We start from the raw sequence: 27,653 nt of genomic DNA on the forward strand, positions 1-27,653 counted from the left end.
TACAACTCTCCACCATCAGGCCTTTTTTAATATGAAATGCAAAATAGTGAGGCTGTGAGGCACAAGGTTTGTTTTGTTGTGCCTAAGATTTTATTCCATCATTAATTGTTATTACATTCAGGTTAAAATTCATTTTATTTTTATCACGATAGATTATGCAGACACATAGTGATGCAACTGGTTAGTTGTATGCTAAATAACAACAGTAAAAAATCTGCATTTGTATATCAGGTTGGTTACATGCTTTTAGCTATATATGTTTGAAGGAATGGTTATAAAAAACTAAATGCATTATGAAAAACTATGCAAAACTGTGCAAATGCTCTTTTTTGGCTATTTTCTTTCGTTTTTTTCTTTTAGAATTATTGAGAAGCACCTAAAATAGCTATACCCAGACCCATTTAGTTTCCAGACCCCAAAATATTCCTTACAGTCTTTTTAAAATCCTTTAACCCTTTAAGTCTAAGGCTAAAGGTAGTTGGAAGTTACTACAGAAGCTACAAATGTGAACAGGCCACAAAAAAGGGGAGCTACTTTCTTCTCTATCTTAATCATCATAAAAATTTTCCAATCAATCATCCTTTTTCACATGAGATTTAGCTGAAACTATTACAAGGCAAATCCAAGCTGGCACTAGCTATCCCCCCAGGACACATTTTTAAACACTTTTTTAAACCAGCAATACACCCTGGTTCCTTTTTATCCATGAAATTGTTTAAGAAGGTCCAAGTTTTCAAAAAAAAGTGTGGCAACAATTTTTAGGCAATTTTACTCAGTGACAGGTTGTGCTTTAGGACAAAAATGCAGAATGTTTTGTGATTTTATACTCTACACACTTTTTTTTTAATAACAACTAATAACATCCGGCCTAAGGCTGGCCTTTTTCAGCCTGATTTTTTCTTATTTAGTTCTTAATAGTAAAAGCACAACTCCACACTTTTATTCAGCCTCATTTTGTTATTTATGATTTTTTCTAAAAATTTCTCTGAATTTAATGTGTTTATTTTAAGAATGAGTGTCTTTGATACTAATAAAGCTCTATATTTGTGTTCATTACCAATCAAGCCAATAATTGTTATTTTGAAAAAAACTACAAAAGAGTTTACATGTTGGATTTTTCTTATTTTGTGGCAAAATTTCTTACTTGGTTTGTTCTTAGTTTCAAAAACAACAATTTAAGCCTGAAGCTGTTTTTTAGCAAAATCTGAGGTTTGTGTTATTATAAAATTATTATTTTAAAAATGCATATAATATTTGCAAAATTAATTTCTGTAAAATTGCACTATGGGGTAAGTTCTGCAAATTTCTTTAAAAGTTATTAAATTACTAAAATATATATTGAAAATTTGATGAGTACAGAGAATATTGTTTATGAAAGTAGTTTTGCTTGATCCATATATTTTGTTCATTTCATTCACAACATGGAATTTTGACCAAAAAACAGGACTTCTTTTCTTTTCGAAAAATTTGGGAGGGATCAAAACGATTATTTTCTTTCTAGGTTTTATGACCCTGTGGATGTATCCTGTTGGAAAGTCAGCTTTTTATTTCTGTTGTAATATACTCTGATCTATTAAGTGCCCCCACAAAGGTAATTATGCTTAACGAATTGGTACATTTGAAACTTGCATTGTTTATAGTATTATTTCCTTGATATAAACAATATATACCTATTTTGGTGTCAAGAAATTCTTAGAATTATTTCAATTGTGAAATGTTTTTTTACAAGCCAAGTGAAAATTAGAAAACAGGATTTGGTTTGTTTACGGAAAAAAACAAATAAAAACTTCAACATTACAGGATAAAAGTTTCCATATTAACATTTTTTCATAATAAAAAAAAATGCTGGCACAGACAAAGTTTAGATTCATTTCACGCAACAAACAGAAATAATGAACAGTGCTTTGTCCCATGACTTTGTCCCATGATTTTTAGCACCAAGAAGTACCCTGTGACTTTAGACTTTCCTACATAGATTTTCTGAAATCTAAAAATATTAGCTTTCCAGCAAGGACAACATAATAATCTTGTTTCTTGATACCAATGAAACTGAAAAACATCTTCATTAACTGTAACACAAATTAATTTTTTATGACGAGTAGCACAATTAGTTGTCTATAATGTTGCTGTGCTAATTTTATTTAACAAGAGTTGTTTCATTTCTTCTGTTTTTACATGTTATTGTTCTTCCATGTATTTTGAATCGGAAGCCTTACAACATACCAGTTCTTTTAAAAAAAATGTCACCCCTGAGTTTTAGAGCCATTCTAATAAATTTAGGGAATTAATAGTCATAAAAATTATGAACAGTGAAAAAAATTCCAGTATTTAACAGTTATAAGCACATTCAGATATTATAGCCATGCAGCAAATTACGGGGTTATGATACACATGCCAGATGTTGAAATTATACATTTATAGCTATATTATAAGAAATTATAACCATATTTTAAACATATTTTAAGAAATTATATTGATATTATAAGGTATATTTCAGTGATATTATACAAGTGTATCCGGTCCTTAATAATAATTATAATTAATTCCTTTTTAGAATGCCCACTTGTTTAGCACGTGGATGTCATCAAACAACTGGGAAATTGCCAATTAAAAAAAGTTTTTTTCAAATCCCAAAACCAATAAATGAAGAAGAGTTGCAACGTAGTATTAGATGGCTCCATAATATTGGTAGAGATTTTGAGTTTAAAGATTTTAAGTTTACTGCAAGTAAAACACTTTGTGAAGACCACTTTCATCCACTATGTTTTGAAAAAAACTCGCAAGCAAAACTACTTGGTATAGAACAACGTAGGAAAACATTGGTGCCAGGTGCTGTGCCTACAATATTTGAACACAAAATATTCGACGAAATCAACATGGATGGAAGAACTCCCGAAAGTGTGTTAAATTCTGAAAAAATTGAGCGGAAAGAGGTATGATTGTGACCTTTTTGTATTTGATAATTTTATTGCATATTTAATTTGTTATAACCACTTTGGTATTGTTTGGTATTTTAGTTTGTTAAAAAAATACTAGATAGTTACGATAAAACCTCCATAACGAATTGTGAAGAATCCATTATGGCCAATAATAAACAAAAAAATAAAGATGAAAAAAACATGGTTAGTTTCTTTGCACTATTCATATATTTATAAGTATTATATATCTTTAGTTTAATTTTTGGATTAATTACTGTTGTTAATTATTATTTTTGCATAAGTAATAATAAGTTATAGTGATGGAACAAGTAATTGCAGTTTTTATTTAAAAAGGTCATTTCCAGACCTGTCCTGTTTTTCTGGCTTTGCAATCACACTTGCTCATCTCCATGCATGCTTGAAGCAGAAGTGGGTGTTTTATTTTTCTAGTTCTAATTCACATGTATAAATCTAATATCGGTTATGCAACAGTTGACTGTAAAAATGAACAATTTACCCCCTATTAACTTACCCAAGCCAATGTTAAATTGTATTAAAGATGTCCTGGAATTTCATGTGTAAATTTCATAATATTACAATATTTTAGCTAGCTACAGAACTTTTAGGTAGCTTTTCCAGGTAGCAGGTTGATGGACCTAAAAGTATATTATTAACTTGAAGTATTTATAAAAAACCTGACAGTACTGGAAATATTATTGTGATATTTTGATGTTGTTCAATGTTATTGAAATAATACATAAAAATGAAGGGTTGCTAGAAATGTTCTTCAGTGTTAGTTTTGTAATGTGTTGATACTTTCATTACGTTCGTGTATTTAAAGCATAGGAATTAGCTTACAAATTATATTTTTATACGGTCAAAATTGTTGTTGTACTTCATTTCAGTGAGGGCCAAATTATAACGTTGTAATGCCATTGGATTACATCAAAGTGGCTTCAAAAATTAAATTGAAAATGACATTACCTTATTTTTTATTCCCATTGGTGCACTTGTTATATAATTTAAATAGTATTCTAGAAATAAGCATTTTAATAAGAATACACCTATAACTGACAAAGTATAAGTAGAAGAAGAAATAGACTGTTATTTTTAATATAAGTTACAGTTGATCCAATGAAGCTAACTTTAACATTGGTTTTATTATTTTGGACAATTTTAACTCACTTAGTATTTACTAATACTTTTGCTTGAGAAATTTCATAGAATTCCAAAGATATTTGTGTATTATCTGTGGAGAGTATAAATTTGTATTTACTTATACTGCATTGATAAATTGCACGGATTAGGTGTAGAATATTATTTTAAAAATCATTTGATAACATAAAGAAAATTTTTTTTTTGAGAAATCACCAGGTGCTTATATTTAAATTTAATAAACATAACCACTCCTTTCTAATACCCACTTTGGTTAGCTAAAAAGCCTTCACTACAGGCTTTATACAGCATGATACAACCTTTAACCGCATAGCAACCAAATTTCGGTACGTGTATTTAAAAAATTGATACAATGGAATTCAACGTTTGAACGTTTTCTCTCTTTATCAAAACCTGGTTTTTACAACCTTTTTGCAACTAAGTTTTTAGATAATAATTCTGGTTTCTACAAACCAAAACAAAATACCTATCAGTTAATAAATACAATATACACTGTTTTATCTTTCTTTTCCGAGAATTATTACCCTTAATCAGTGTATCGACCTTACAATCTTGGGTCATATTTCTTGGTATAGATAGACAAAACAGTTTATATTGTATTTAAACTCACACATAAAAACTCATCATTGTAGAGTACAGTTCTATTGCTGTAGATAGGACAAAAGTTACAAAACATTTATATATAGTAATAGCTGAAAATATATACAAGCATGAAATGAAAGTAGAACACATATATAATATAAGCAACAACAAAGCCAAGGTAATAACACATCTCTATATAATATTAATAAGCGTGAACAAAATATATATATACATAGCATAGCTCACAACGTAAAATATGTGAAAACATAGAGGTATATATAAACTGCTAGAACTGAAAAGGAAAACCATGAGGCAACTGCAGCTTAAATACTAGCAAGACTGCTGACCAAAAAATATGCTGCTGACCAGAAAAGGCACATAGGTAAATGGTGAACTAACTATGGGCAATACAAACCAGAGTACTGTAGGAAGAAGATCTATATATGTGTGCATTTAAACACTCATAAATATATATTTATAAGTCACTAATATTTTAATTGTTTCTGTTTAAGAATAAATAGAAAAAGATACAAAAAATTAAATTCTAGTTGATTCTGGTGTTTTGTTTGTAGAGAAACATGTCATCTAGAAAAAGCAAGATTGTTGTCGATGAAAAGGTTTGTCGTTAATGTAGTAACATCATTTTAACACCTAGTTAGGTATAAGAAAAATCCTTAAAGATTGTGCATTTAATTGTTATGCACCCCTGTTATATACTCACCTTTTTTCACATGTATCTTCATAAATAAGCCTACTTTGTGCTATTTTCTTAATTTCGTTCCACAAAAATAAAAGTTGCAGGATATAATTAATACGCTGTTCTTTTAACTTCATGAAGCTCAATTTTATTTCCTTAATCTAGTCAAACTGTTTCAAAGTATATAAATTAAATTTGTTTTAGGAATCACAAAGAGTGTTAAAAGTAGCTGACCAACTATTTTCTATCAATGTTCAACCTGCAAATAGAAATATATTCAAGTCGTTGCAAAATTTTATTGAGAAAGATCCTACTAAACCAAATGGTAACATCAACAATTCCATCGTGGTACGACCAGTAAATTTAGTTTCTCTTACAAAAGTTTCTGTTGGTAATATTTGTGAGAATCAAAAAGCAATACCGCTTAGTAATGTCCGAGTTGTTCAATTGTTGAACCTTCCTAACATAAAAACATCAGTTACTAGACCATCAGCAACGTTATCAAATGCTTTGACTGTTTCTGCTGTCAGATGTACACCTGTCAAACAAGATCAAAATCTAAACAATAAAAACACAGAGCATGTTAAAACTAATAATCATAAACCAACAAGAAACAATGATATTGCTTCTGTAAAGTGGATTGAAACAATGCCAGATAAGAAACAGGAGCAAGTTTTTGATACATCAAGTAGTTTATCTAATAACATTGATGGAGATAATGATGTAAGAAGAAGTAAGAGAAAACGACTTGCTAAACTTAAAAATGACGAGCCCTATAAACGAAAAAAATCTGCTTGCCAAGAGGAGCCTTGTGGTGAATCCCTAGATACTTCCTTTGTGAGTGATACACAAGAATCAAAACCAGATTTAGATTCCTCCTTATTGGGAGATACAAATGGAGAAACTTCCACTCCATGTGAAAACACATACCTTGAGCAAAATCAGAGTGATGTCGGAGGAATTAATGCTGAATTAATTGATAATCTGTCCCCTTCTAAATCAGCACTGGCTAAACTTGGTTCGACAATGCCTTGTTTCAAATGTGGTAGCATATTTCAAACAAGATATGCAATAATATTTACACAAAAATTTTACTGTTGCAGAGAATGCTTACCATCTGAAACTACAAGAGAAATGAGATTGGTAAGAAAGTTCATTTTTTTGCTTTATCTTTATATATCAGCCTTTGTTTGTCGTTAATTAATAATTTATTGACAGGCTAAACTTCCAATCTTAGAAACCAATTAAAACACATTAAAGCGTCCTTAGATAACTGAACAGTTTTCTCTCCATCACTCGGGAAGAACACCGATTAAAATCAGCTAACATGACCTTATAACCAATTTCGGTTTGTGAGTGACACAAGCATCTGTTCTTATTACCAACAGTATAAACAAAATTAGCAATATGATTTAATCAAGTTTCACGTTGGTATATTTTACAATAGCTGTGTTTATACTGGAATACCCCCTGTAGTCTTTAAAAACTTGGTAAAGAATTTTGGGTTTAAAATCAGACGTCTTATATTTTTTATTAGTTAAAAAAATAAGGTTGACAACTTAATTTTGAGTTGTTGGTCTTCCTTTTAAAATATACTGGATAATTTCTTGCTTTAAAATCTTTAGGAATGACTGGCTTTTCTTTTAAAATTTTACACTTTTATCATTCAATACCCATTTTATAATTTTGTCCTTTTTTCACGCCATGTATGCTCATGTATGTTAGAATCTTATTTGTGTTGAAACAATTCGTATTTCTGTTGTGAAAATACGAACTCGATTAAATCATAAAATCATGAAGATGTAGTTTCGATGTGTAAGAAAAACAATCTCAAAGAAGATGATTTTCACAATGATTACTTTAAACATGTGTGAACTAAAGTAATGGCAGAGAAAAATCAGCTAACAATGACAAAAAATCATTTCTAAAAACTGCACCAATCGTTTTAAATATTTGAAATTCGTTTCTCTGACTGAATGTTTTGTTTATTTGTAAAAGCAGAAATTATTTAAGTTTTTCTCTGAAAAAAAAAGTTTTCGTCTTTTTTTTCAAAAAATTCCTGCTCTTGCAACTTAGAATTTGACCCATTTACTGTATATAAGCATATCTGGAGCATATGCATCGGCTTTCCCAAGTTAATTTTTACTACAACTGACTAAATTCCATAATTTATTCAGTTTATGTCATTTAAGTTATTATTTGAGTAGTTTCTTCTTTGCCATAGTAAATATTTATTAATACGAAATGTTTAAAATATATGTATTTATTAAATTTAAAAACGAAGCTTTTCGTAAGTATACTTACATCTTCAGTATAAATTATTATTTGTTTCTTTTTATTTAGGGTACTATCATCAAGCATTGTCACGAAAGTGTAACAGCACGCAATAGAAGAGAAAGAAGGGAGAGAAAGTCACCTAAAAATTATGCAGCAATGGATTCGATCAATGAGGTTCATTGCACAACACCTGACTGTGATGGCAAGGGGCATGTTAATGGGAGATATTTACACCACAGGAGGTTGGTTGCCTACATAGGGACGGTTTTTTTTATTTTTTCATAATGTATAGGTTGGGCCTACGCCTTCATAATAGTACAAGCGGAATGTGAAATTCGCTCGAATTTATAGATAAAAATATTTAACATTTTTTAAATCTATGTGATAAAAAATAGTGTGTCAATTTTTTTTAGATTTTTGTACAATTTACAGACCAGAATAGAAAGGCAACAAAGTCTCTATAAACTGGGATCTCTTGATATAAGAAAAATAGATAAAACTTTAACGATTATGTCTTTTCCTTTTCTTGTTTTAGTATTCACGGTTGTCCAAAAGCTCAGAAGAACGTAAAAAGGGAAGTAAAAAGTGAGCCTTCTTCTCTGTGCTCGTCTCCTTCAACGGAAAGTGTCTTCAAATTTCCACTATCACCCGAATTTCCAATTCAACCAACGGAACAAAATTCTATAGATCGGTGTAATACTAAAGAAGAGAATTGTGTTATACCTGAAAATTCTAGCCGATCTGCGAAACGAGAGAAGACCAGATGTCCGTTTCCTGGATGCGATGGCAAAGGACATAACAATAAGAAATTCCCTAGACATAGAAGGTTATTTTTAATTCTTTCCCAACAGAATAATATTTTCCTATCGTCCCAACTGTATGATTTATTTTAACGTAAGGTTCTTAGCAACATTGTTAGTACCTGGTGCTTAAAATATACTTTTTAATCCCATCTATTGTGTATTTTTAGTTTGTTTGCATGTCCACTTGCAGACCGTTTAAAAAAAGAGGCAGCTGGGTCAAATAAATGTCCTGTACCGGGTTGCGATAGTTCTGGCAGTGTACTTACCGATCAAAAAACGCATGATTCTCTTTTAACATGTCCAAAACTTTCTAAAGATCAAGAAAAACAATGTCCTGTTCAAGGTTGTGACGGAAAGGGTCACAAGTCCGGAAAATACACGACTCATCGGAGGTAACGAATTTCTGTTTTTGTGCCTTTATATTTCATCGAGCATTCTTTTAATTTTATTTTCAATTAGATTTTTACTTAAGTTTTCCGCAAACTTTGCCTGAATTGGTGTTTGCAAAAAGTCTAATCTTTAAGCTTTATGTCTTTTGGACAGGTCGATCCAGGCCTGTTACTTATTTATTGCTTTTTTTTTCAAATTTACTTTACTAAGGCGCTTTAATGTCAGAAATTTTCGCGAATTTCGCTATTCGTGAAATTTTATAGAAAAAGTACAATATAAAAACGTAAAAATGGTTGATAATTGTTTTTAGTGTGTTGACTTGTCCAGGAATTTCAGTTAGCGCTCAAACAGGTACATACTTGTTTTATTAACACATTTCAAATTGTCAAAACTTGATTCTCCCTATTTTAAACTTTAAAACACACCTTATAGATTCTGGATTTCATACTTCGAATTCCAATAGAAACCAGCAAAATAATGCACCACAGTAAGTAAACATAGTTTAAGAAGTTTGTATGCTGCGGTTGTTGTTGTTGTTTTTATCGGTGAATTTGCTGTTGTTGTTTATTTGGTTTCCGTGGTTTCCGTGTGTTTGTTTGTTTTCTTTTGCCGTTGTCTTTGTCTTGTTGTGTTTTTTTTTGCGCTTTTTGTTGTTGTTGTTGTCGTTGTTTATTTAGTGCATCTGCTGTTGCGGTTTTCGTGTGTTGTTGCCGACGTTGTTGTTGTCCTTTTCTCTTCCATATGATATGGTTTTTAACGCGTATTGAACAAAGTGACGACACAAGAGAGCTGCACAAAGATATACACATATTGTAGAGATAGAATTATTTCATCTCTACAACAATCGCACAACAATTCAAGGTTTTATTGGAAACGAAGCTTTTCGAAGACCAAAAAAAAAAAACAAAAAAAAAACTTGGAGCACTTTATTTCACAATTTTTAAGTATCTTTCTAGAACATTTTATAACATCCTACCAACGTTTCAATTTTATGACAGAAGTTACCCTAGTGTCTGTTCCGGCATTTGACTTTATGTTTTCGTTTTCTCGCTGTGTGGACCAATTAGGACTAGATCAGTGGAAATACAGTACACCGGTTGTATCTCGAAACTTTAGCATCTAGCCCGAGCATCTTCCTATCTCGAACAAATACTTCCTGGAGTATTTCCTCTTGTATCCCTTCTTTGTTCAAACTTCCTTTATCTGGAACTAATTTTCTAGTCCCTTGCAAGTACGAGAGAAAAGACAGTTAATTCACTGAGTAGAAAAAAAGTTTTAAATATCCTGTTAAAAACGTGTTCCTTTTACCACAAGAGTAAATTGATTTTTAGGTCTAAATGCGACAGTACTTCTGTATCTGAAAATATTCCAAAGGTTTATTCGGTAAAAGGTAAGTCGCTTTTCAGTTGATTTAAAACCTCGCATTTTGTAATCATTTTTGTAACTCTGCGATAACTGATTTACAACATTTTAGACATGCTAGTGGAATTTCCTTCTCTATATAATGAGGTGAAATTGTTGCAACGAAATAACGACGAAATCAAGTATCAGCTACCCAACATGAAACTGAAGTTGAAAAGAATAAAAGCAAAGCAGACAGTAGTAACACATAGAACTGAGAAGCTGATGGTGGCAGATCATACGTTGGATACAGAACTCTATGAACGAAGAAGAACATTTGAAGATATTGTTGGACGTTTAAAACTTCCAATTGAGCTGTCAAACATACCTAAAACTGAACATAAAGAATTTTTTGACAAATTTAAAGAATTTTACAACAGTGATGCAGGTTTGGTTTATCGAGACAAAATCAAATCTGTATTTTTAGAAAGTAGCAGAAAAAATCCGTAATGTAAACACAATTTTCTACATTTTTTAAACAAATATTTATGTATATGTTTATATAACTTTTCTAGTTTTTTTTTTTTTTTAATCGAATATATATCCCTTGCGTTTTATTATTTGTATTTATTTTCATTTTTTATTCCATTGGAGTTGTTGCCTCTATTTCAAGAGGAGGCAGAAGCTGGTGGGATTACTTGAAACGTACTAATTTTATGTGTACTAAAAACTAAACGTTAAGCAGGGAGATGTTTTAGGATCCTATCAATTCCAATCTATGTTCGTTTAGCAAATGCTTGGTACATGACAAGCATCTATTGTCCTTAAATAATTTTTTTCTGATTTAAGGTAAGGTTGTTCCATCTACCTTTGTTGGTGTGAAAAAGATTTTGTTAACAAGTATAAAGACACGTGAAATCATTATTTATAGTTGGGCTTATAAATCAAGTTTTCATCAGGCTCCCCTACAAAAGTTCTTTCTAGCATCGTTTACTTATACAATGCTTCAACAAACACACCAAGCTTCCTTATTTTTTTTTCTATTTAAAGTGAAAAAAGCTAATTTCTCTGAGAAGAATCCATTTTATTAAGGAACTTGATATATAAGAAGCGAATGAACCGTTTCCGTATATATATAGAACCGTGTATATTGTGAGTGGTAAGACATCGATATTTAAAACTAATAATCTTATACCTTTTCGAAAAATCAAAATACACAGGACTAAAAACTTATGTTTTTTTATACATCAATTACACACGTTTGCGGATAGGACCCTGATACATCGTATAATTGTTACCTGAGCATAAACCTACGATTTTTACGCTCTTTAATAATATACTCTAAACTGAAACTTTGAAATAAGCGCCGTCCTTTTTGATACGTGCTGCTTTTGATAGCAGAAGGGTCTAATAAGCACTGCAGCGCTTAAAAGAGAATTTTACCTTTTTTTCTATATTATTTATTTATTATTACTTTATTTCTATATTTCGATCTTTATTTCTTCCGCCCTTTTATAAACTATTTAGCTCGTCATTATGTGGCGCAGACTGCAATTTATCATATTGTAGTTAATACATCAAGTGTAGAATTGAGAGTTTGCTTACCGTTTAATGTTGCTATTTTTTAGAAGCTTTTGTTCACACGATGCCGTTTCAGTATCGAAGTAAAATTATTTCACTTTTTGCATCGAAATGTATCACTCTGTTTCGTACATCGGATATGCTCCGTTTCGTTTGTACAGGCACTCCATTCGGTACGGAACTCTTAATCCTAGATGGTCTAATCGTACATTACACTCTGCACCATGTAACGTCATGTACGCAAAAATTCAGGACAAAAAGGACTCAAAATAAATTCGAACAATTTTCAATAACAACAACTTGCAAAATTTCGTGATCCCAATAATTTAATCAAGTCACGATTTGTACGGAAACATATCTAAATTATACTCAAACACCCAAATCATGTCAATCTAAAAGGTTACCTTCACCCAGCCTAATATCACTGGAACAGAATCACTGGTAGAAACTTTCACACGTGGTTTATGACATAATTACTTCTTCACAAAGAACTTAAACCATCTGACAGGGATTTTACTCCTTCACTTCTATCACTCCCTGTGACTGTGTAGGCCGCTAAAGAAGTGGATAAAGTCGCTCGTTAACAATCGATTTAAATATATAATTAAAGGCGAATTGGATAGAAAGTAAACTTAAAACTACAAGCACAGTATAATTTAGGATAATCTACGCGTTAACAATAGCAGCCTGCGCCAGATCAAACAACAGCGCATTACGTCAAATATAAAAAAAACACTTTATTTGTCATCAATTTTGTATTGTTCTCTTTCTTGTGAAAAATACAACGCCATGAGGGATGTTAAAGAGGAATTCTGATCAATACAGTTAGCTTCCTTCTCGTATTTAGAATAATGAAAACAAAAAGTAGCGATAATTTCAATAAGCTTCAGTTTGCACGAGAAAGAATGTCTGACTTCATCAAACTTTGGATAACGCACATAAGTCAATCTGAAATACCGGTGTCAAATCTACTTCATAAGTCGATATATCTTTTACATTAGGGTGGTCCTTTATGGGAGATGTATCTTTTGTGTTTGATAAATTACGTTGACATGGTCAATGACTTCTCTTCCGCCCGCATTTCGAAAGGATTCATCAATGTTTAGAACAGAGCTAACACAACGTTACCGCCGGCGAAACGTTAATAGCTTGGAAAACACGAGAACTAGTTGTAAACTAATAAACGATTTACTTTTTCACCTTAATTTTTTTATAAGGTGGTGACCATCGAAGGCAAGATCGATCAATATTGATTGCAGGTTGTTTCAGCGGATACGCTTTCAAATGATCTTCGACAAGTTTAGGCGTTACGCAAATTACATGCTGACCTTTCCAATACTTGACCATATTTAAGGATTGTAAGGTCCCTATGATGTCTTCTATGGTGATACTTGTCAATGCACTGAAATGTAAAGAGATGATTGCCAGCAAAATTCTAATACCTTGATACCTTGGTAAGGACAAATTTAGCAGAGAATTTCGCAGAAAAACACGCAAATGTTTGGCAAAAATTTTCAAAAGTTTAAAGAAAAAATTTTAAAAATTAAAAAAAAAAAATAATTGCTGTTCAGAAAATATAACGATTTAAAAAATGTTTGTTTTCAAACTTGTGTTTTACAATATGGCGCACTCGATCCATCATCTTGGCAACACTTAGAAAAGCTATTAGTTCGTTTTATTTTATCTTGATAAGAACTCATGGCTAAATCTTATGTTAATTTAAAAAAAAAAATATGCAAAATTTAACTTCTGCAAAAATTTCTTCCTTAAAACTACAGTACTATATTAACAAACTAAAGTCAACGAAATGTTAAAATCTACTTTTTTGCACACCTTAAATCTTTGATAGATAAAGTCCCTGATGAGTTCTTTAGCACATCCAATAACACAAAAGACCAATAACTTCTGTAGCTGAGTTTACCTAAGTCCGATAATGGTTTCTCGGGTGAACTGATCATCCCTTCAATTTTGGACAGTTCATAACCTATATAAAAGACGTCATATTTAAGTTAAACCGTCTGCTGTGCCTGCTTTTTTATAAGAAAATGTTCTAACTAAACTTACTGAACGCAATAAGAAATTTCCCATATCCTTTTCTTTGGTAAGGAGGTAGCGTTAAGATGCAAGCTACGTTGTTTCCTTCAGGTGAATCTTTTTCCTAATAGATATTTTAAAATATAATTATTTTATCGTAAAGGGCAACTCGGCCCACTGCCTATGCAATATGTAATTTAAATAGTATTTGAAATCTGAAATCGCGTATTTATTGTAGACTACCCTCTATTTTTTCCTTGCTTAGGTATAACCTTTTTTAATTTTTCTGAAAGGTGCAAAACACGAGTGCTAAGTGTTCCTTGTCTCTAAACTGGCACTATTATACGGAATAACACCATACCTTTGAGAAATAGCCAACCATATGAGCTCCTTCTCGGTCAACATAAGTAAGAACGTAAAATAAAAATGGCTCCACGTCAAAGTATAACGTCTTATGGTCAAGAAATAGTTTAGCAAGAAGACAAATATTCTGGCAATAAATCTAAAAAGAATCCAAAATATTATTATGCGAACCTCTCCCTTTACACTTGATTACACTTTAGACAAAACAAAATTAAGTAACAGCTTCTACCTTTTGATCTTTGCCATCTACTTCATATACAGACAGAGGACCCTTGCGATATATTTCACGGCCAGGAGGTTGGCGTAACTTGCATTTTCCCTAGAATTAACAAAGAATAAACACATATTTGAAGTTTTTACACTTCCTTGTCATTGTATTTCACAGTTACACTTTTTTATTAGAACAATTTTATAAAAACTGTGAAACTGGAAATGGCTAGCTAAAATAAAGACAATGGCAAGGTTGAATTTTTACTGATATTCTATCTACTACTAGAAAAAAAAATTCAGGCTAAATATGTGAAGAAAAATATATATAAGGATATCTCGGGTTAAAGCCAAATTCCCGAAAAAAATGATATCCTATGTCCTATCTCAGGGTGAAGCCAAATTCCCTAAAAAAGTGTAAGTTACAAACTAAATATTGAGACAATAGCACTTTTTCAGCTGTTTCGCAAAGAAGACAAGAAGTATCAAGAGTGTTTTTAAAAGGTAGGTTAGCTAAGCAACATTAAAATTACTTTATGGAATAATCCAAGTCAGGGTCCACAAAGTCCCTGAATTTTAAGAAAAAAGGCCATGCTGATGTCAACAACAATTAGCACGTTTTGAGGGTTAGAATCTAAACTAATAACTTAAGATCCCATGTGCAAATGAACTTTAGAAATATCCTACATTACTACTTGTGGGAGCAAACTTCTAACTTTGCCACCTTGTACAATCAATCCATCACAGAATGTATTGCATTTTGTGATGGATCGTAAAAAAAGAATTTTTTTTTTAACTTACAGTATGTCTTCGATAAGTTGACTCAAACTTCATATACTTGATGCAATATTCACATATAAACAATTTCTTTTGTTTTGAATACTCATCGGGATATGGACTGTAGTACCAAGTATCGATTTCATATTTTCCCATTTCAATGGAATCAACATATTTTACTCTAGTAATAGCTTCATGTTCTTTTTCTAATGCAGCTGTAGTTGGATCCATTTCATCATAGGTCTGAAAAAAAATTTGTTCCAACAGTAAGTAACAGCAAAAAATAGGCCTTTAATTTTTAGGTTGTACAGGTTTGCTTTAAATTATATATGGTTTCTAATTATGTTCATAAAGAAGGTGACTTTACAAATAAAATAAATCTCGGATACTTTTTGAACATGGTTAATCTCATCATGTTTTCGTTTCTGATTCCGTGTGATTTTTCTTTCACTTTCTCCATCCAAGTCAACAGTAGGTTTGTTATCCAGTTCAGGGACTGGCCGAGTTCTGTCCACCCTGTTATGTGGCACCCATTCATCCAGACGTCTGTTAGCTACAATGTAAACAATGACAAGGCATACATTTCTTAGCTTTTAAAATTCACAAATAATTATAAATTTGTCGAAGCTTGCTTTGGTGATCATTCTTCACTTATCATTAATTTTTTTCATTCTAGGATTGAATAAATAAATTTTATTTTGGACAAATTTCAAGGTTCTGATGACAATTTTAAACATTTTATGACATAGAAAGTCGGTTTAGGATAACATCAGCAAAAAATTAGTGCTACCATTTTAAACATTTATTGAATACTAGAAAGTTTAGATTAATTAGGGAAATCTGGCAAGTGTGAAGCCCATTGGTCATAAGTGTACCAAAAACACCAGACCAAAATATGTTACTATTTTTAAAAGTGTTTAAAATAAATAGAAAAAAAACTTACAGCCATGATAATGAACATAATAATCTAAGCTGCCGTCAGCCTGTTTTCTGCTGTGAATTATTTCACACAATTCTGAAATGAAATAACATCAATGTAGTTATGGTACAAAATGTAGTGTAGTGTAGTGGGTTCGTTTGCGGCTCCCAGTTCTGGGGACCGCGGATCGAATCCCGCTCACTGCTTGGCAGTGTGTTAGTGATGAACAAAGTAGTTCTTCTTCAATATGACTTACACGCATTATACTCGCCCGTCATGATCAGAGGTCTGATCGGGGTGAACCATTCTCTGTTGAGAATGAAATACGGATGTGCTATGATAAATATTCACCTATATGTTTATTTTTTACAGATGATAAATCTCTCACCTTTATTATTTTGAAAGATTAGATGGAGAAAAAAACTGACTTGCCTATGGTTTGATTATTTCAACCAATATCACCTTAGCCTTTCTACAAAAGCCTCTTGAAACCTTACCCTTTTCCAACTTGAACTCCAGCCTCATGGCTTCAACTGAACAGGTTTAATGGCAATATATAAAGGAGTCATATAGAATTTTTTTGCATGTTATCAACAAAGTTAGTAAAATCTGGAATTTAGATGTTACATTTGTTCCCCCGTCCAAAATTAAATCAGTGGAAATATGGCACTTTTGTATAAATATCTAACCACAGAGCAATGTAATGACATCATAATTAGAATAATGTGAAATAAGTTTGAATAAAAAACCATTTCAATATGGTGAAGTAGAAGTGATTGAAGTGTCTCAACTTCTGTCTCTTTTTTAAGGTTAAATTTCTAGTTTTTGCAATACATAATACAGATACTATTTTGTTCAATACTAATATGTTAAAAAAATTTTAAATTAACTCATATGGGAGTTTTTAAGTAATGATCGGTTTACTAGTGGCAGCATCTATACTAAGTTACTACAAGAAATGCTAATTTGACCACTGGTTCCATATAATATTTTCAAGTTTATTAGTTGGGATAACTATAGGTCAATAAAGTAAAATGTGCCATAGCCTTAGCGATTATAATTCTTGCACTTTTCGCAGGAGACTAGGGTTCAATGCCCCTTGGCAGCAATTCAATATGGGCAAGTGAATGTTAGGCTGTCATCAAAAATATGTTGTGTTCGTGTCATCCGACCGACTCACTTTTGGTAATAAAAACCTGAGTCGGTAAGTCGGGAAAAGACCGGGAAAAAATTTCGCGAGATATTTTTCAAAAAGAAATATTTTTCGCCAGAACTAACTTATGCAAAATTGACAAAAACTCGCAAAAATTAATCTCCTTTGGCTACCGACAGTTTACAGGCCAGCAAAAAATGGTCTACAAACGATGTCGAGTGGCGCTATACTGTCTTGGCCCTGGGAACGAATTTGCTTGCTCCGATCTGAAAATCCCAGGAAAAAATACACCCGACCGACTCATTTTTGCGGGGTCTTCAGGATGCGAACACAAAATATTTTTCATGGTGGCCTTACCACAGCTCCAGATTAACCCAAGCCATGTGGGGAAATTGGGGAGTTGTTAAATACTCTAGCACTCCCCTTCTAAGCCACGACTGTTTCGCTACGGTCAAACCGCGGACAAAATTAAAATGGCTTCCACAATTTTTTTGAAATTTTGTATTTGTATCATTTTTTAAGTTATTGAAACTTTTTTTGTATTGTTTTAATTTTACTGAAATAAAAAGTATTAAAACGATCTACTTTTCTACTTTTAAATATATAAATATGCTATACATGTGTGTTATGGATTTCGAGTTATTTCGTCGAACAAAACACACAAATTAAAAAAAAACATTATTCTTGGTGAAAGTATACCATCTTTCCAACCTCTTGGCAATGCCGCGCTACTAGCTACGGACTTGACAGTTGGTATAGGGGGCCTGGAAACAAGGTTCCCCAGTACCGAGCACCGTTCGTCTCACAAACTATAAACTACTTAAATTTTAAGTTAAAGTCTTCTTCAGGCGCTAAAAAAGAGAAGAAAAAGTTCCCAAAGTGGTGCAAGGGAATTTGGTTAGTGTGATCCCTTTTCTGTCTAATTAAATAAGTATCTAAACTTCTAAGAGAGTCATAGCGATGCTATTTAATGTTTTGTTACATATGGTTTTTCTCAAAAAAACTACAACGGCGTGGTGTTTACCTTGTACTTGATTGTTCGACCCGGAAATCCTGGTTCGAAACCAGAATTTTTCGAAAATGTTTGAATAAGCGAGACAACGGTGTCTTTGCAAATTTTTAGCTAGCCAAAGTTTGGCAGAACAGGAGGTAAGGGACAAAACAGTAAACTATTTTATTTTGCAGGGATTTTATTATTATTTTTGTGCTATTAGAGCACCCTTAAGTTTAAGAAATTGTTTTACAGCTTGTAAAACTTTAAGCATGGCTAATTGTTATCTTTTTTAATCTTGCTTCTCCCGTTTTATATTTTTCTGTAAAGAGTAGCTATTTTTTGGTCCTACAGTTTTGCATTTTGTAGCGAAGTAACTTAATACTTCTTTTTTATATTTAGTTGAGACTTTGGTGGGCTTTCTCAAGATGAAATTGTTGAATTCAAAGATGTTTTTAGCTACCTAGCTAGCTAATCTTGGCTTTATCACAAGATTGAGTGCTATTTTATACAATTTATAAAGAAACACAAAATGATTGCTTTGTATATATATAATAAATAAAATATTTATGCACAACTTGAGGTATTTTCTTCTAGCATGATAAACTAAAATGTTGAAACCGTCGACTCTGAATGACGTTTTATTTAATATATAGATGTCACATATTTGGCCCAAAAAACCTTAGGACCAAAAGTGACCCTTTGGACAATTTCGGACAGACTAATATTTCATCTACATCATCTTTAATGGTCTTAGAATCCAAAGTAATGTTTTTTATTTAGTTAATAAACGAACTTTAAGCATACATTAAGGCTCCATAGGCTGTTTTTCACATATTTCACACATTTGGCCCAAAAATAACCCTTTGGACAATTTCGGACAGACTAATATTTCATCTACATCATCTTTAATGGTCTTAGAATCCAAAGTAATGTTTTTTATTTAGTTAATAAACGAACTTTAAGCATACATTAAGGTTCCATAGGCTGTTTTTCACATAGTTCTCACATTTGGCCCAAATATAACCCTATGGACAATTTCGGACAGTAATAAAATTAAGTAATTTTCATTCCAGATATTTTACCTAACCTGTGGACCATAAAAAACATGTTTTCTTAACTTTATTCCAGAGATTTTATGGAAGACATTTATCTAAATGATAATTTTTAAGTCATTTTTAGACATTTTGGCCTAAATTTACCAATTTCGGACAGGTGTCCAAAAAAATTTTTTTTTAATAATATGCACAATTTATCTAAGATTATTTTTCTTTTTACAGAATATAAAAATCTTATTTTGTTCTTGAGATATCCTGTTTTAACTGAGAGGGTAAATTGAATTATTTTTTCGTAGCATTTTTGTTCGCTCCGAAACAGCTGTGAAGCCATGGCCCCATCCTGAAAATATTAGCCAGAGTATATTACGCAACATTTGAGGCTAGCCATGCAAAATATGTACATCTCCCTCTCACCCAAAGTAGCTTCCAAGAGACAGAAAATATTTCAGATTTTTGCACTAAAATGTTTTTGATTACAGAAACTGTAACATGTAAAGAACATTTACATATATATCTGAACCTGATCCTGAATTGCACACACGAAAGTGGTTTGATATCCCATCAATACTTGCGAGACTAGCTAGCTAGCTGTGTAAAATATGCACATGCACATCTATCTAGCTAGCTATACTTATCTATCATGCCCATTAAAAATCACAGATCATGGAGTTATCCTTAACCGTTATCCCTACATACTGCTAGATGCTAATATGTATACAAAAACAAAATTTTTAACTAACTAAACACAACACTTACGCCATTCACCATCAGGCTTCTGAACATAACAATGTTCTCCGCTAAGTTTCTTATAGGACATCTTGTTCTCTGTTGTATTTATATTGTTGGTGAAACCATTTTCTTTATTAGCTTCTTTTTGCTCAGGCGTTTCTGAGGTAGCTTTGTTCACATCAGTTGGCTGTGAGCTTTCAACTTCTTTAGTTGAAGTGTTTGTCTCTTCCTCCGCCTCCATTTTCGCCATCTTGCTTGGAATGTCCAACGCAGGCTGGCACTGAAAACTATAGTGTGAAAAATTCATTGAGCGAGGGACGGGGCATTTTCATTGACCTGGTTTTTTTATCCTTATTAACTTTATTACAACTATTCCACATTTAAGCTTTTAAACATTCCTTGGTCAGATTAAAAAAATATTCAGTAATAGTTAATTGCCATTAGCTAATTTCTATTTTAAGCCCAATTGATATAAAAATTACATCTCCATTACTCGTATGCAACATAAAAAAGTACATATTTATAGTTCATAATTTGATGAAACCATAAAGTAAAGTATTCAGATATATGTATATATATGTAAAGGTTTTTATTTTTATGAAGCCGAAAAAGATTTTCAGCGATATTCCCGCTGGATCTTATTGATCTTTATTGATCCTTAAATTGTTTTTCCTGGCCAACCCTTCCTAAAAAAATTGTAGTTTTTAATTTTATTAGTACAGTTCACGGAACAACCACTGCACTGGATTTGAAGCCATTCATATTCACAACTTTTGCCACAACTTTTATTGCCTGCGTACTGGTCGGCGGGAGCAAGCCTGTGTTTTGACAAATCTTTATAATGGCATACACGCATGGTGGAAATAAGAAGAAAATTTGTTATTACTATGACGGTATACACATTTTCTGGTTTTGTACTAAATTCTGTATTCAGATATACTGTAAATATTTGTATTTTTTGTGGTAATCCCAAATATACTTGTTTTGTTCGTGCACAAATTAAATCTAAGTCAACCTGTCTGTTTGGCACAAAAAAAAACATCTAAGTTTTTTAAATTTCTTCCCAAGAACGCCACTTCTGTGAAACATAAAAATACACAGCTCATATTCACACTAACAATACAGAAATACATATTACGAAACGTCGCCTACTAAACTATCATGTTCAAGCAAATAATAAACTTTCCACAGTAACCAAGTTATTGGTTAACCACCTAGACGTTACTGCATGACGTCAATGTATTTAGACTAACATCAATTTATTAAATAAAAATAGTGAAACCATTGCATTGCACTTTTAAGTTCAAGGCTGAATAACTGGAAACGATTGGAAATAAATGACACCATCTCCTGCATGGAGATGATGTTACCTGGGACCAAAATAGAACCAATTTCCTAATACTGGTTTTGGAACAAATGGGTTGATAATGTCATTAAAGAACCTTAAACATCAATATCTTTGTAACTGTTGCCAAAAGTTATGATCAGATCCTAATAATTTTCTGTTCTCCTACCTAAGTGGATTTTCCCATGGGTCTTATCGACTAGTTATGAATAGTGTATAGTAGTAAATAGTTTTCCTTCGATGATGACTTTAATGATTTTTTAAAAAGCTCTTTTCCTTCTTAAGATATTCACGTTTAAAAAATTTCAGATTTAATTATGCTGCAAAAATTATGATGTCATATTTCAGTAATAGCAAATTTAGACATTTTCTGTCATCAGTAAATTTAGACCTGTTAAGTGATGTGCATTCAAACTTTATCAATTCAAAGATATTATAAAGGTAAATTGATTGACCTAATTTGTTTTGCTAAATTGACACTCATTTGCTCATCTCAGGCCTCTTATTTTTTTGCTGAAGAACCATTAACTCGGGTTCTGCAAATTGGTTTGCAATAAAGTTTGATCATCTCCAGCCTCGTGGGAAAAAATTTGAGAAAAAATTTATCCCAATTTTCGCAGATCTATTTAAATATTTAATCTAAACACTGATGTATATTCACATTTTCCTTTAAATACTTGCTAATTGTCAACCCTAGGTTTTCTATGACTATCCAATTCAAATTAACAAACAGCTTCTGGTTTAGACCTCGTGTGTGGTTTAAATCTGGTTGTTCGTTGTTTATATTTGTATGTTCTGTTGATTATTCCAACCACTTCAAATTAACAAACAGCTTCTGGTTTAGACCTCGTGTGTGGTTTAAATCTGGTTGTTCGTTGTTTATATTTGTATGTTCTGTTGATTATTCCAACCAGAGCAATTAGGTAGTATTTATTGTCATTTTGACTTTGTTTTAGGAGATGTTGGTAATTATTATTATGGTCAGGGACATCCAATGAAACCTCACAGAATAAGAATGACCCACAATCTTCTGCTTAATTATGGACTGTATAGAAAAATGGAAATATATGTGAGTTTTACTTTTTTGTGTGTACTTGCTTGGATATTGTGAAAGTTATTACAATTATAGGGAACCTGAGGTATAAAATGATGTTGGACTTATTTTATAGAGCTTGAAAAGTTAGTTGACAAGTCTTTTTAAATTTTTTAAAAAGCTCTTTTCCTTCTTAAGGTATTCACGTTTAAAGAATTTCAGATTTAATTATGCTGCATAAATTATGATGTCATATTTCAGTAATAGCAAATTTGGACTTTTTCTGTCATCAGTAATTTTAGACCTGTTAAGGGGTGTGCGTACATTTAAACTTTATCAATGCATAGATATTATAAAGTCGAATTGATTAACATAATTTTTTTGCTAAAATGACACTTGTTTGCTTGCCCCAGGCTTTTTAATTTTTTGCTGACTTTTTAAACTCTATAACATAAGTCCAACATGATTTTACACCTCAGGTTCCCTCTAAAACTTTCTCAATCCAATGCAACAATGAGTTGGATGGATTAATTTTTTCTTAGTGTCTTCTTCTTTATCTAGTGTCTTCACAATGTCCTACAATTTATGAACATTGTTTTACCTAAATACTGCCTTTTTCAAATAGAAATAATATAAATTTGGCCAACTAAGTTATAAATCGCAAAATTTGGTTTCAAAGTAGGTCTACTTGAGCTTAATGGAGAAATACTCCTAATTCTATGGTTCCGTCTTGTTTCCATTTTAGGGCTCAAAATTGTTTGGTTGACTTACTTATGTACCTTGTTAACCGTGATTCATACTGTTTTTTTTAGAGACCACACAAAGCTGTCTTTGAAGAAATGACCAAGTACCATTCAGACGATTATATAAAGTTTCTAAGAACCATACGACCAGAAAATACTTCCGAATTCAATAAGCAAATGCAGAGATGTAAGTTCTATATGTATTCAAATATGATTCCGAAATAAACAACTGAGGCTTAAAACTTGACAATCTACGAAGAAAAGAATGAAACAGTTTTTTAAGAGAATGAAGATTATTGTTCTGATAAATTTTATATAATAAAAAAAAATTTTTGTAAATTTTTTATCTTATAATATTTGAATATTAAACTTAACAACTGAAATCAAAATTTTGAGGCTAAAGGAAAAAGAGGTCACTGATAAACAACGTGTAATGCATTATTCATACTCCTGGAATACCTAAAATATATATAGATCAGTTTATAATGCCACATCTCTTGCTTGTAATAATTCAGATTGTTTATTTTACTGATTTAATTAAAATATTTGTTATTTTAGTTAATGTTGGAGAAGATTGTCCTGTGTTTGATGGATTGTATGAATTTTGTCAAATTTCCACTGGAGGATCTGTGGGTGAGTTTTAACAGTAACATATACTTGTTTGAAGTGTATACAACTGTCTCTGTAACATAATGCTCAAATTTTCCCCCTACTTATTACGCCAATTTCAATTTGTTTTAGCTGGTGCTGTGAAATTAAACAAACAGCAAGCCGATGTTGCTATTAATTGGGCTGGTGGATTGCATCACGCGAAAAAATCTGAAGCATCTGGGTTTTGTTATGTTAATGACATTGTATTAGCCATTTTGGAATTGCTGAAGTACCATCAGCGTGTTTTATATGTTGATATTGATATTCATCATGGAGACGGTGTTGAAGAAGCGTTTTACACAACAGACCGTGTCATGACTGTTTCGTTTCATAAATATGGAGAGTATTTCCCTGGTACTGGTGATTTGCGGGTAAGTATTGGTATCTTCTTTATTTACTTTGTGGGTGTTAACCATCTAAGTAATTTTAGAATGTGTTTTTAGGACATAGGTGCAGGAAAAGGTAAATATTATGCAGTAAACTTTCCATTACGTGATGGCATAGATGACGATGCTTATGAGAGGATATTCAAACCTGTATGTTGAGTATTTCTACTTTTTATATGTTTACAATAGTTACTTTATTCCATGAAATTAACGAGTCATGAAATTTACGCGGTTTTTCAAAATTCGCGTTAATTTAATGACCGGTAATTAAATGTAGTGTTAATTTAAAGACTGTTAATTTCATGACTCGTTAATTAAAATACTGGTAATTTGGTGTCACTTTCATAATATATAAAATCCTAAAAAGCATCAATTTGTTTTACAAATTTTCTATTATTTCCTTCTCATCGGACGATAGCTCAACGGTGTTATCTTTTTAAACCTATCTTTTTTAAAATAGCTTTTGTATCATCTTCATACTCTGATCCAAGTGGAAAATTAACTGAAAGCACTTTTTTTTCCAAATTTTTGAATATATAACATTGTCTTTCCAAACAACGAAAACTTTCATTTCGATCTCCAAATCGCCTTGTAATAAATGAGATCGCTTCATTACGGTGAATTCGATTGTTGCCGTAAGTTTTGCTTCGTGTGGTATCACATAATCTAAAATTCGCCTTAAATGCATTTTTGAAAACAACCTTGCTTAACCGTGTTACTTAAATGTCTTTTTCAAACTAATTTTTTTGCACCGCCATAATTTCATGACCGATAATTTAATTCGCGTTAATTTCTTGACTTGTTAAGTTCATGGAATAAGGTAATGATCAGTTTACAATAAAATGTAATAGCAAGATCGTACTAACCAAGCTTTTTTTCAGGACAAGATATTGTAATCTTAGGCATATTTTATGTTGTAATGCCACTTAAATGTGTCTGTTCTTTATTTCAAGGGGTTTCAAATGGGTTTTTATATGTTAAGTTTATTTTTTTTGTTTAACTTGATAGTGTATTTCAAGAGTTATGGAAATGTATCAACCAAGCGCAGTTGTGTTGCAATGTGGTGCTGATTCTTTATCTGGTGACAGATTGGGATGTTTTAACCTATCGTTGAAAGGTATAATTAATTTATTTATATAATATTGTAAATCTTTAGCACTACCACCAACAGTTTTACAGTAAGGACAATGTTTTTTAGGACACGCACAATGTGTGGACTTCATAAAAAAGTTCAACCTTCCACTGTTGATGCTTGGTGGAGGTGGTTACACCATTCGTAATGTTGCTCGTTGTTGGACGTATGAAACATCCGTAGCTTTGGAATGCGATATTCCTAACGGTGCGCATTGTTTATTTCTTTTTGTTTGACTCTCTCTTGATGGAATTGATTAATTTATTTATCTAATAATTCTAGAACTACCGTATAATGATTATTTTGAATATTTTGGACCGGATTTCAAACTCCACATTCAACCATCTAACATGCAAAACCAGAATACACAAGACTATTTAGATAAAATCAAGTAGGTAGCATGGTAATATAGATTTATCATTTTATGTATTCTAATGCCCTACTGTTTAAATATTTTTTTCAATACTAGGAGCCGTTTATTTGAAAATCTACGAATGTTACCTCACGCACCTGGCGTTCAAATGGCTCGTAAGTCACTGGTTCACAGTATGGATCGCCATTAGCTTAAACGTATGTTGTTTAGACCTGATTAGATAAGAAATAATTTTCTCTTTCAGCAATACCTGAAGATGCCATTCCTGAAGAAAGCGACGACGAAGACGACAACCCTAAAGCCGCTGACCAGAAAATCTCGAGTAAATATCTATCGTGATTCTTAACCACTTGCTTGCTGAATATGTTATTTGTATTTCTTGTTTTATTTATTTATTTATTTGTTAGTTTGTGCATCCGACAAACGAGTTGCAAACGAAGGAGAATATTCAGACTCTGAAGATGAAGGCGAGGGAAGACGAAACGAGAAAAGTTACAAAAGTCCGCGTAAGAAGGTGAAACCCGGAAGTCCTATAGCTAATATGGTAGCCGATGCTACGAAGTCAGGAGATAAGAAAGAAAAAACCGAGAATGGCGCAGTTGAAACTGAAGAATCTAAGAAAGAAAAGGGAGAACAGTAGGTTAATTTCAAATTTGTTTCCATCACAACTCATAAAGAAGAAAAAAGTCGAAAAAAATAATTTTGTAAACTGTTTCTTAAATAGTCAGGCAAAACGTCAGTGGCGAACCCGAGTTTTTTACAGAGTCAGGGGTAACAGGTTTTAGTCAGGGGAATTTTATATTGACTTTTCTGTTTATTTCAAAGGAAACAATATGTCTACTTTCATGTCCTGTTTAGGTTACCTAAATCCGAAGTTGAACCTGAAAACAAAGAAACAACAACAGACTCTGCTCCTACTGAGAATAAAACGTAGGTTATTGGTTTTTGTTTTCGACATATTTTATTTCGAGTATTATTTACCATCTGTCTGAAACAAAATCTTTTCTTAATGTTTTAGCCCAACTTCTAATTCTACTGCATCGAAAACAGAGACGGAACAACCTAGTAAACCAGCTGAACCGATGGATGTGGATGACTCTGCTGGGAAAAGGTAATTGAGCTGTGAGAATTGTGTTTAATAGACACTCTGGTTTGGAGGCCAGATCTGGTGGAAATTCATCAAAAAAGAAAGACATGCATAAGGATTACATTCGAGAGGTTTTTTGTTCTCGATATTTTAAAGTACAATGCACGAGCAATGGGCTGCTTAATGCCACTGCTATGAAAGCAGGTTTAAGGGTAACCTTTTGATGTAAAATGTTAAACATCATGATATTTCTGGGTATATTTTAGTAAAACTGAAGAACCAGCGAAAGCAGAAGAGGACACTAAACAAAAAACTGGTTCGTTAAATTTTTTTATAAATTTCTACTTGTAATCTGAAATAATTATGATGTCGGGCTTTAATTCTTTCAGATGATACACCATCAGCAGATGCCGTTGCTGCTGATGCAAAATCGCCCACGGAACCCAACGAAGAAGAGAAAGTTACTGCATAAATTCCATTCCATCGTGTAATACCTCTCTCCGCAGCCTCAAGTTCTCCATGTAAACGGTACATGAGAAACTATGAAATTTTATTCTGGTCGGTTTACCACGAAGTATAGTGATGTAGAAACGCTTACTTTTTTACCGCGTAAACAACCGTCGCGTAATATTTATAAGTAAAATATTGATGACAGTGTAAATATGAATTTTAAAACATCCCAGCTGTAGAATAACTCTGTCGTAATATCCTTAGTACAACTTCCTTACCAGGGATTTTAATCTTTTTGTATAACGGCTGTAAGAAGAAGACACTTCGTACAAGCTATATCTTTCCACATAAAGGCAAAATCTAGAACACGTGGAAAAAGCGGTGGTTTTGTGGTCCGGTTTCCGTGATCATACTCACTTGCCCATAATACCCTGTTTTAGAATAGGAGAAACACAAT

General features: G+C 32.1%; 3 protein-coding genes across 3 annotated transcripts; 2 read left to right on the forward strand and 1 right to left on the reverse strand.

Annotated features, from left to right (window-relative positions):
* The first annotated feature begins 97 nt into the window (after window positions 1-97).
* Window positions 98-10,799, forward strand: LOC130654635 (uncharacterized). The gene is made up of 12 exons (XM_057457249.1): window positions 98-121; window positions 2,555-2,933; window positions 3,018-3,122; window positions 5,249-5,293; window positions 5,578-6,516; window positions 7,717-7,892; window positions 8,186-8,476; window positions 8,621-8,845; window positions 9,154-9,194; window positions 9,276-9,330; window positions 10,175-10,233; window positions 10,318-10,799. The coding sequence occupies exons 2-12, from the start codon at window positions 2,556-2,558 to the stop codon at window positions 10,692-10,694; spliced, it is 2,691 nt and encodes an 896-aa protein (XP_057313232.1). The 5' UTR covers window positions 98-121; window position 2,555; the 3' UTR covers window positions 10,695-10,799.
* Window positions 10,800-12,404: 1,605 nt separating this feature from the next.
* LOC130654642 (histone acetyltransferase KAT8-like) lies at window positions 12,405-20,575 on the reverse strand. Its single transcript, XM_057457254.1, has 9 exons — window positions 20,024-20,575; window positions 16,090-16,161; window positions 15,536-15,699; window positions 15,171-15,389; window positions 14,392-14,481; window positions 14,161-14,301; window positions 13,830-13,923; window positions 13,599-13,749; window positions 12,405-13,167 (listed from the first exon to the last, which is right to left on the reverse strand). Exons 1-9 carry the CDS (start codon window positions 20,301-20,303, stop codon window positions 12,954-12,956), a joined length of 1,425 nt encoding a protein of 474 aa, XP_057313237.1. The 5' UTR covers window positions 20,304-20,575; the 3' UTR covers window positions 12,405-12,953.
* Window positions 20,576-20,729: 154 nt separating this feature from the next.
* LOC130654640 (histone deacetylase 1-like) lies at window positions 20,730-27,440 on the forward strand. Its single transcript, XM_057457253.1, has 16 exons — window positions 20,730-20,889; window positions 22,298-22,410; window positions 23,187-23,304; window positions 23,676-23,750; window positions 23,859-24,139; window positions 24,212-24,304; window positions 25,163-25,271; window positions 25,353-25,493; window positions 25,569-25,677; window positions 25,756-25,814; window positions 25,904-25,981; window positions 26,067-26,295; window positions 26,518-26,589; window positions 26,678-26,770; window positions 27,013-27,062; window positions 27,136-27,440. Exons 1-16 carry the CDS (start codon window positions 20,838-20,840, stop codon window positions 27,216-27,218), a joined length of 1,755 nt encoding a protein of 584 aa, XP_057313236.1. The 5' UTR covers window positions 20,730-20,837; the 3' UTR covers window positions 27,219-27,440.
* Window positions 27,441-27,653: the final 213 nt, after the last annotated feature.

The sequence above is a fragment of the Hydractinia symbiolongicarpus genome, chromosome 8 (assembly GCF_029227915.1).
Source record: "Hydractinia symbiolongicarpus strain clone_291-10 chromosome 8, HSymV2.1, whole genome shotgun sequence".
NCBI lineage: Eukaryota > Metazoa > Cnidaria > Hydrozoa > Anthoathecata > Hydractiniidae > Hydractinia > Hydractinia symbiolongicarpus.

Bases quoted from the DNA above. Each gene is read 5' to 3' on its own strand.
- LOC130654635 (XM_057457249.1), top strand. From the start codon at position 2,556: ATGCCCACTTGTTTAGCACGTGGATGTCATCAAACAACTGGGAAATTG. The intron at 3,123-5,248 runs GTTAGTTTCTTT...TTTTGTTTGTAG, and splicing joins ATAAAGATGAAAAAAACATG to AGAAACATGTCATCTAGAAA. The intron at 8,846-9,153 runs GTAACGAATTTC...AATTGTTTTTAG, and splicing joins AAATACACGACTCATCGGAG to TGTGTTGACTTGTCCAGGAA.
- LOC130654642 (XM_057457254.1), bottom strand. From the start codon at position 20,303: ATGAATTTTTCACACTATAGTTTTCAGTGCCAGCCTGCGTTGGACATT. The intron at 15,700-16,089 runs GTAAGTTTTTTT...TTTACATTGTAG, and splicing joins TTATGTTCATTATCATGGCT to CTAACAGACGTCTGGATGAA. The intron at 13,924-14,160 runs GTATGGTGTTAT...AATATCTATTAG, and splicing joins TGGTTGGCTATTTCTCAAAG to GAAAAAGATTCACCTGAAGG.
- LOC130654640 (XM_057457253.1), top strand. From the start codon at position 20,838: ATGGCATACACGCATGGTGGAAATAAGAAGAAAATTTGTTATTACTAT. The intron at 24,305-25,162 runs GTATGTTGAGTA...TTAACTTGATAG, and splicing joins ATGAGAGGATATTCAAACCT to TGTATTTCAAGAGTTATGGA. The intron at 25,982-26,066 runs GTAAATATCTAT...TTTATTTGTTAG, and splicing joins CGCTGACCAGAAAATCTCGA to TTTGTGCATCCGACAAACGA.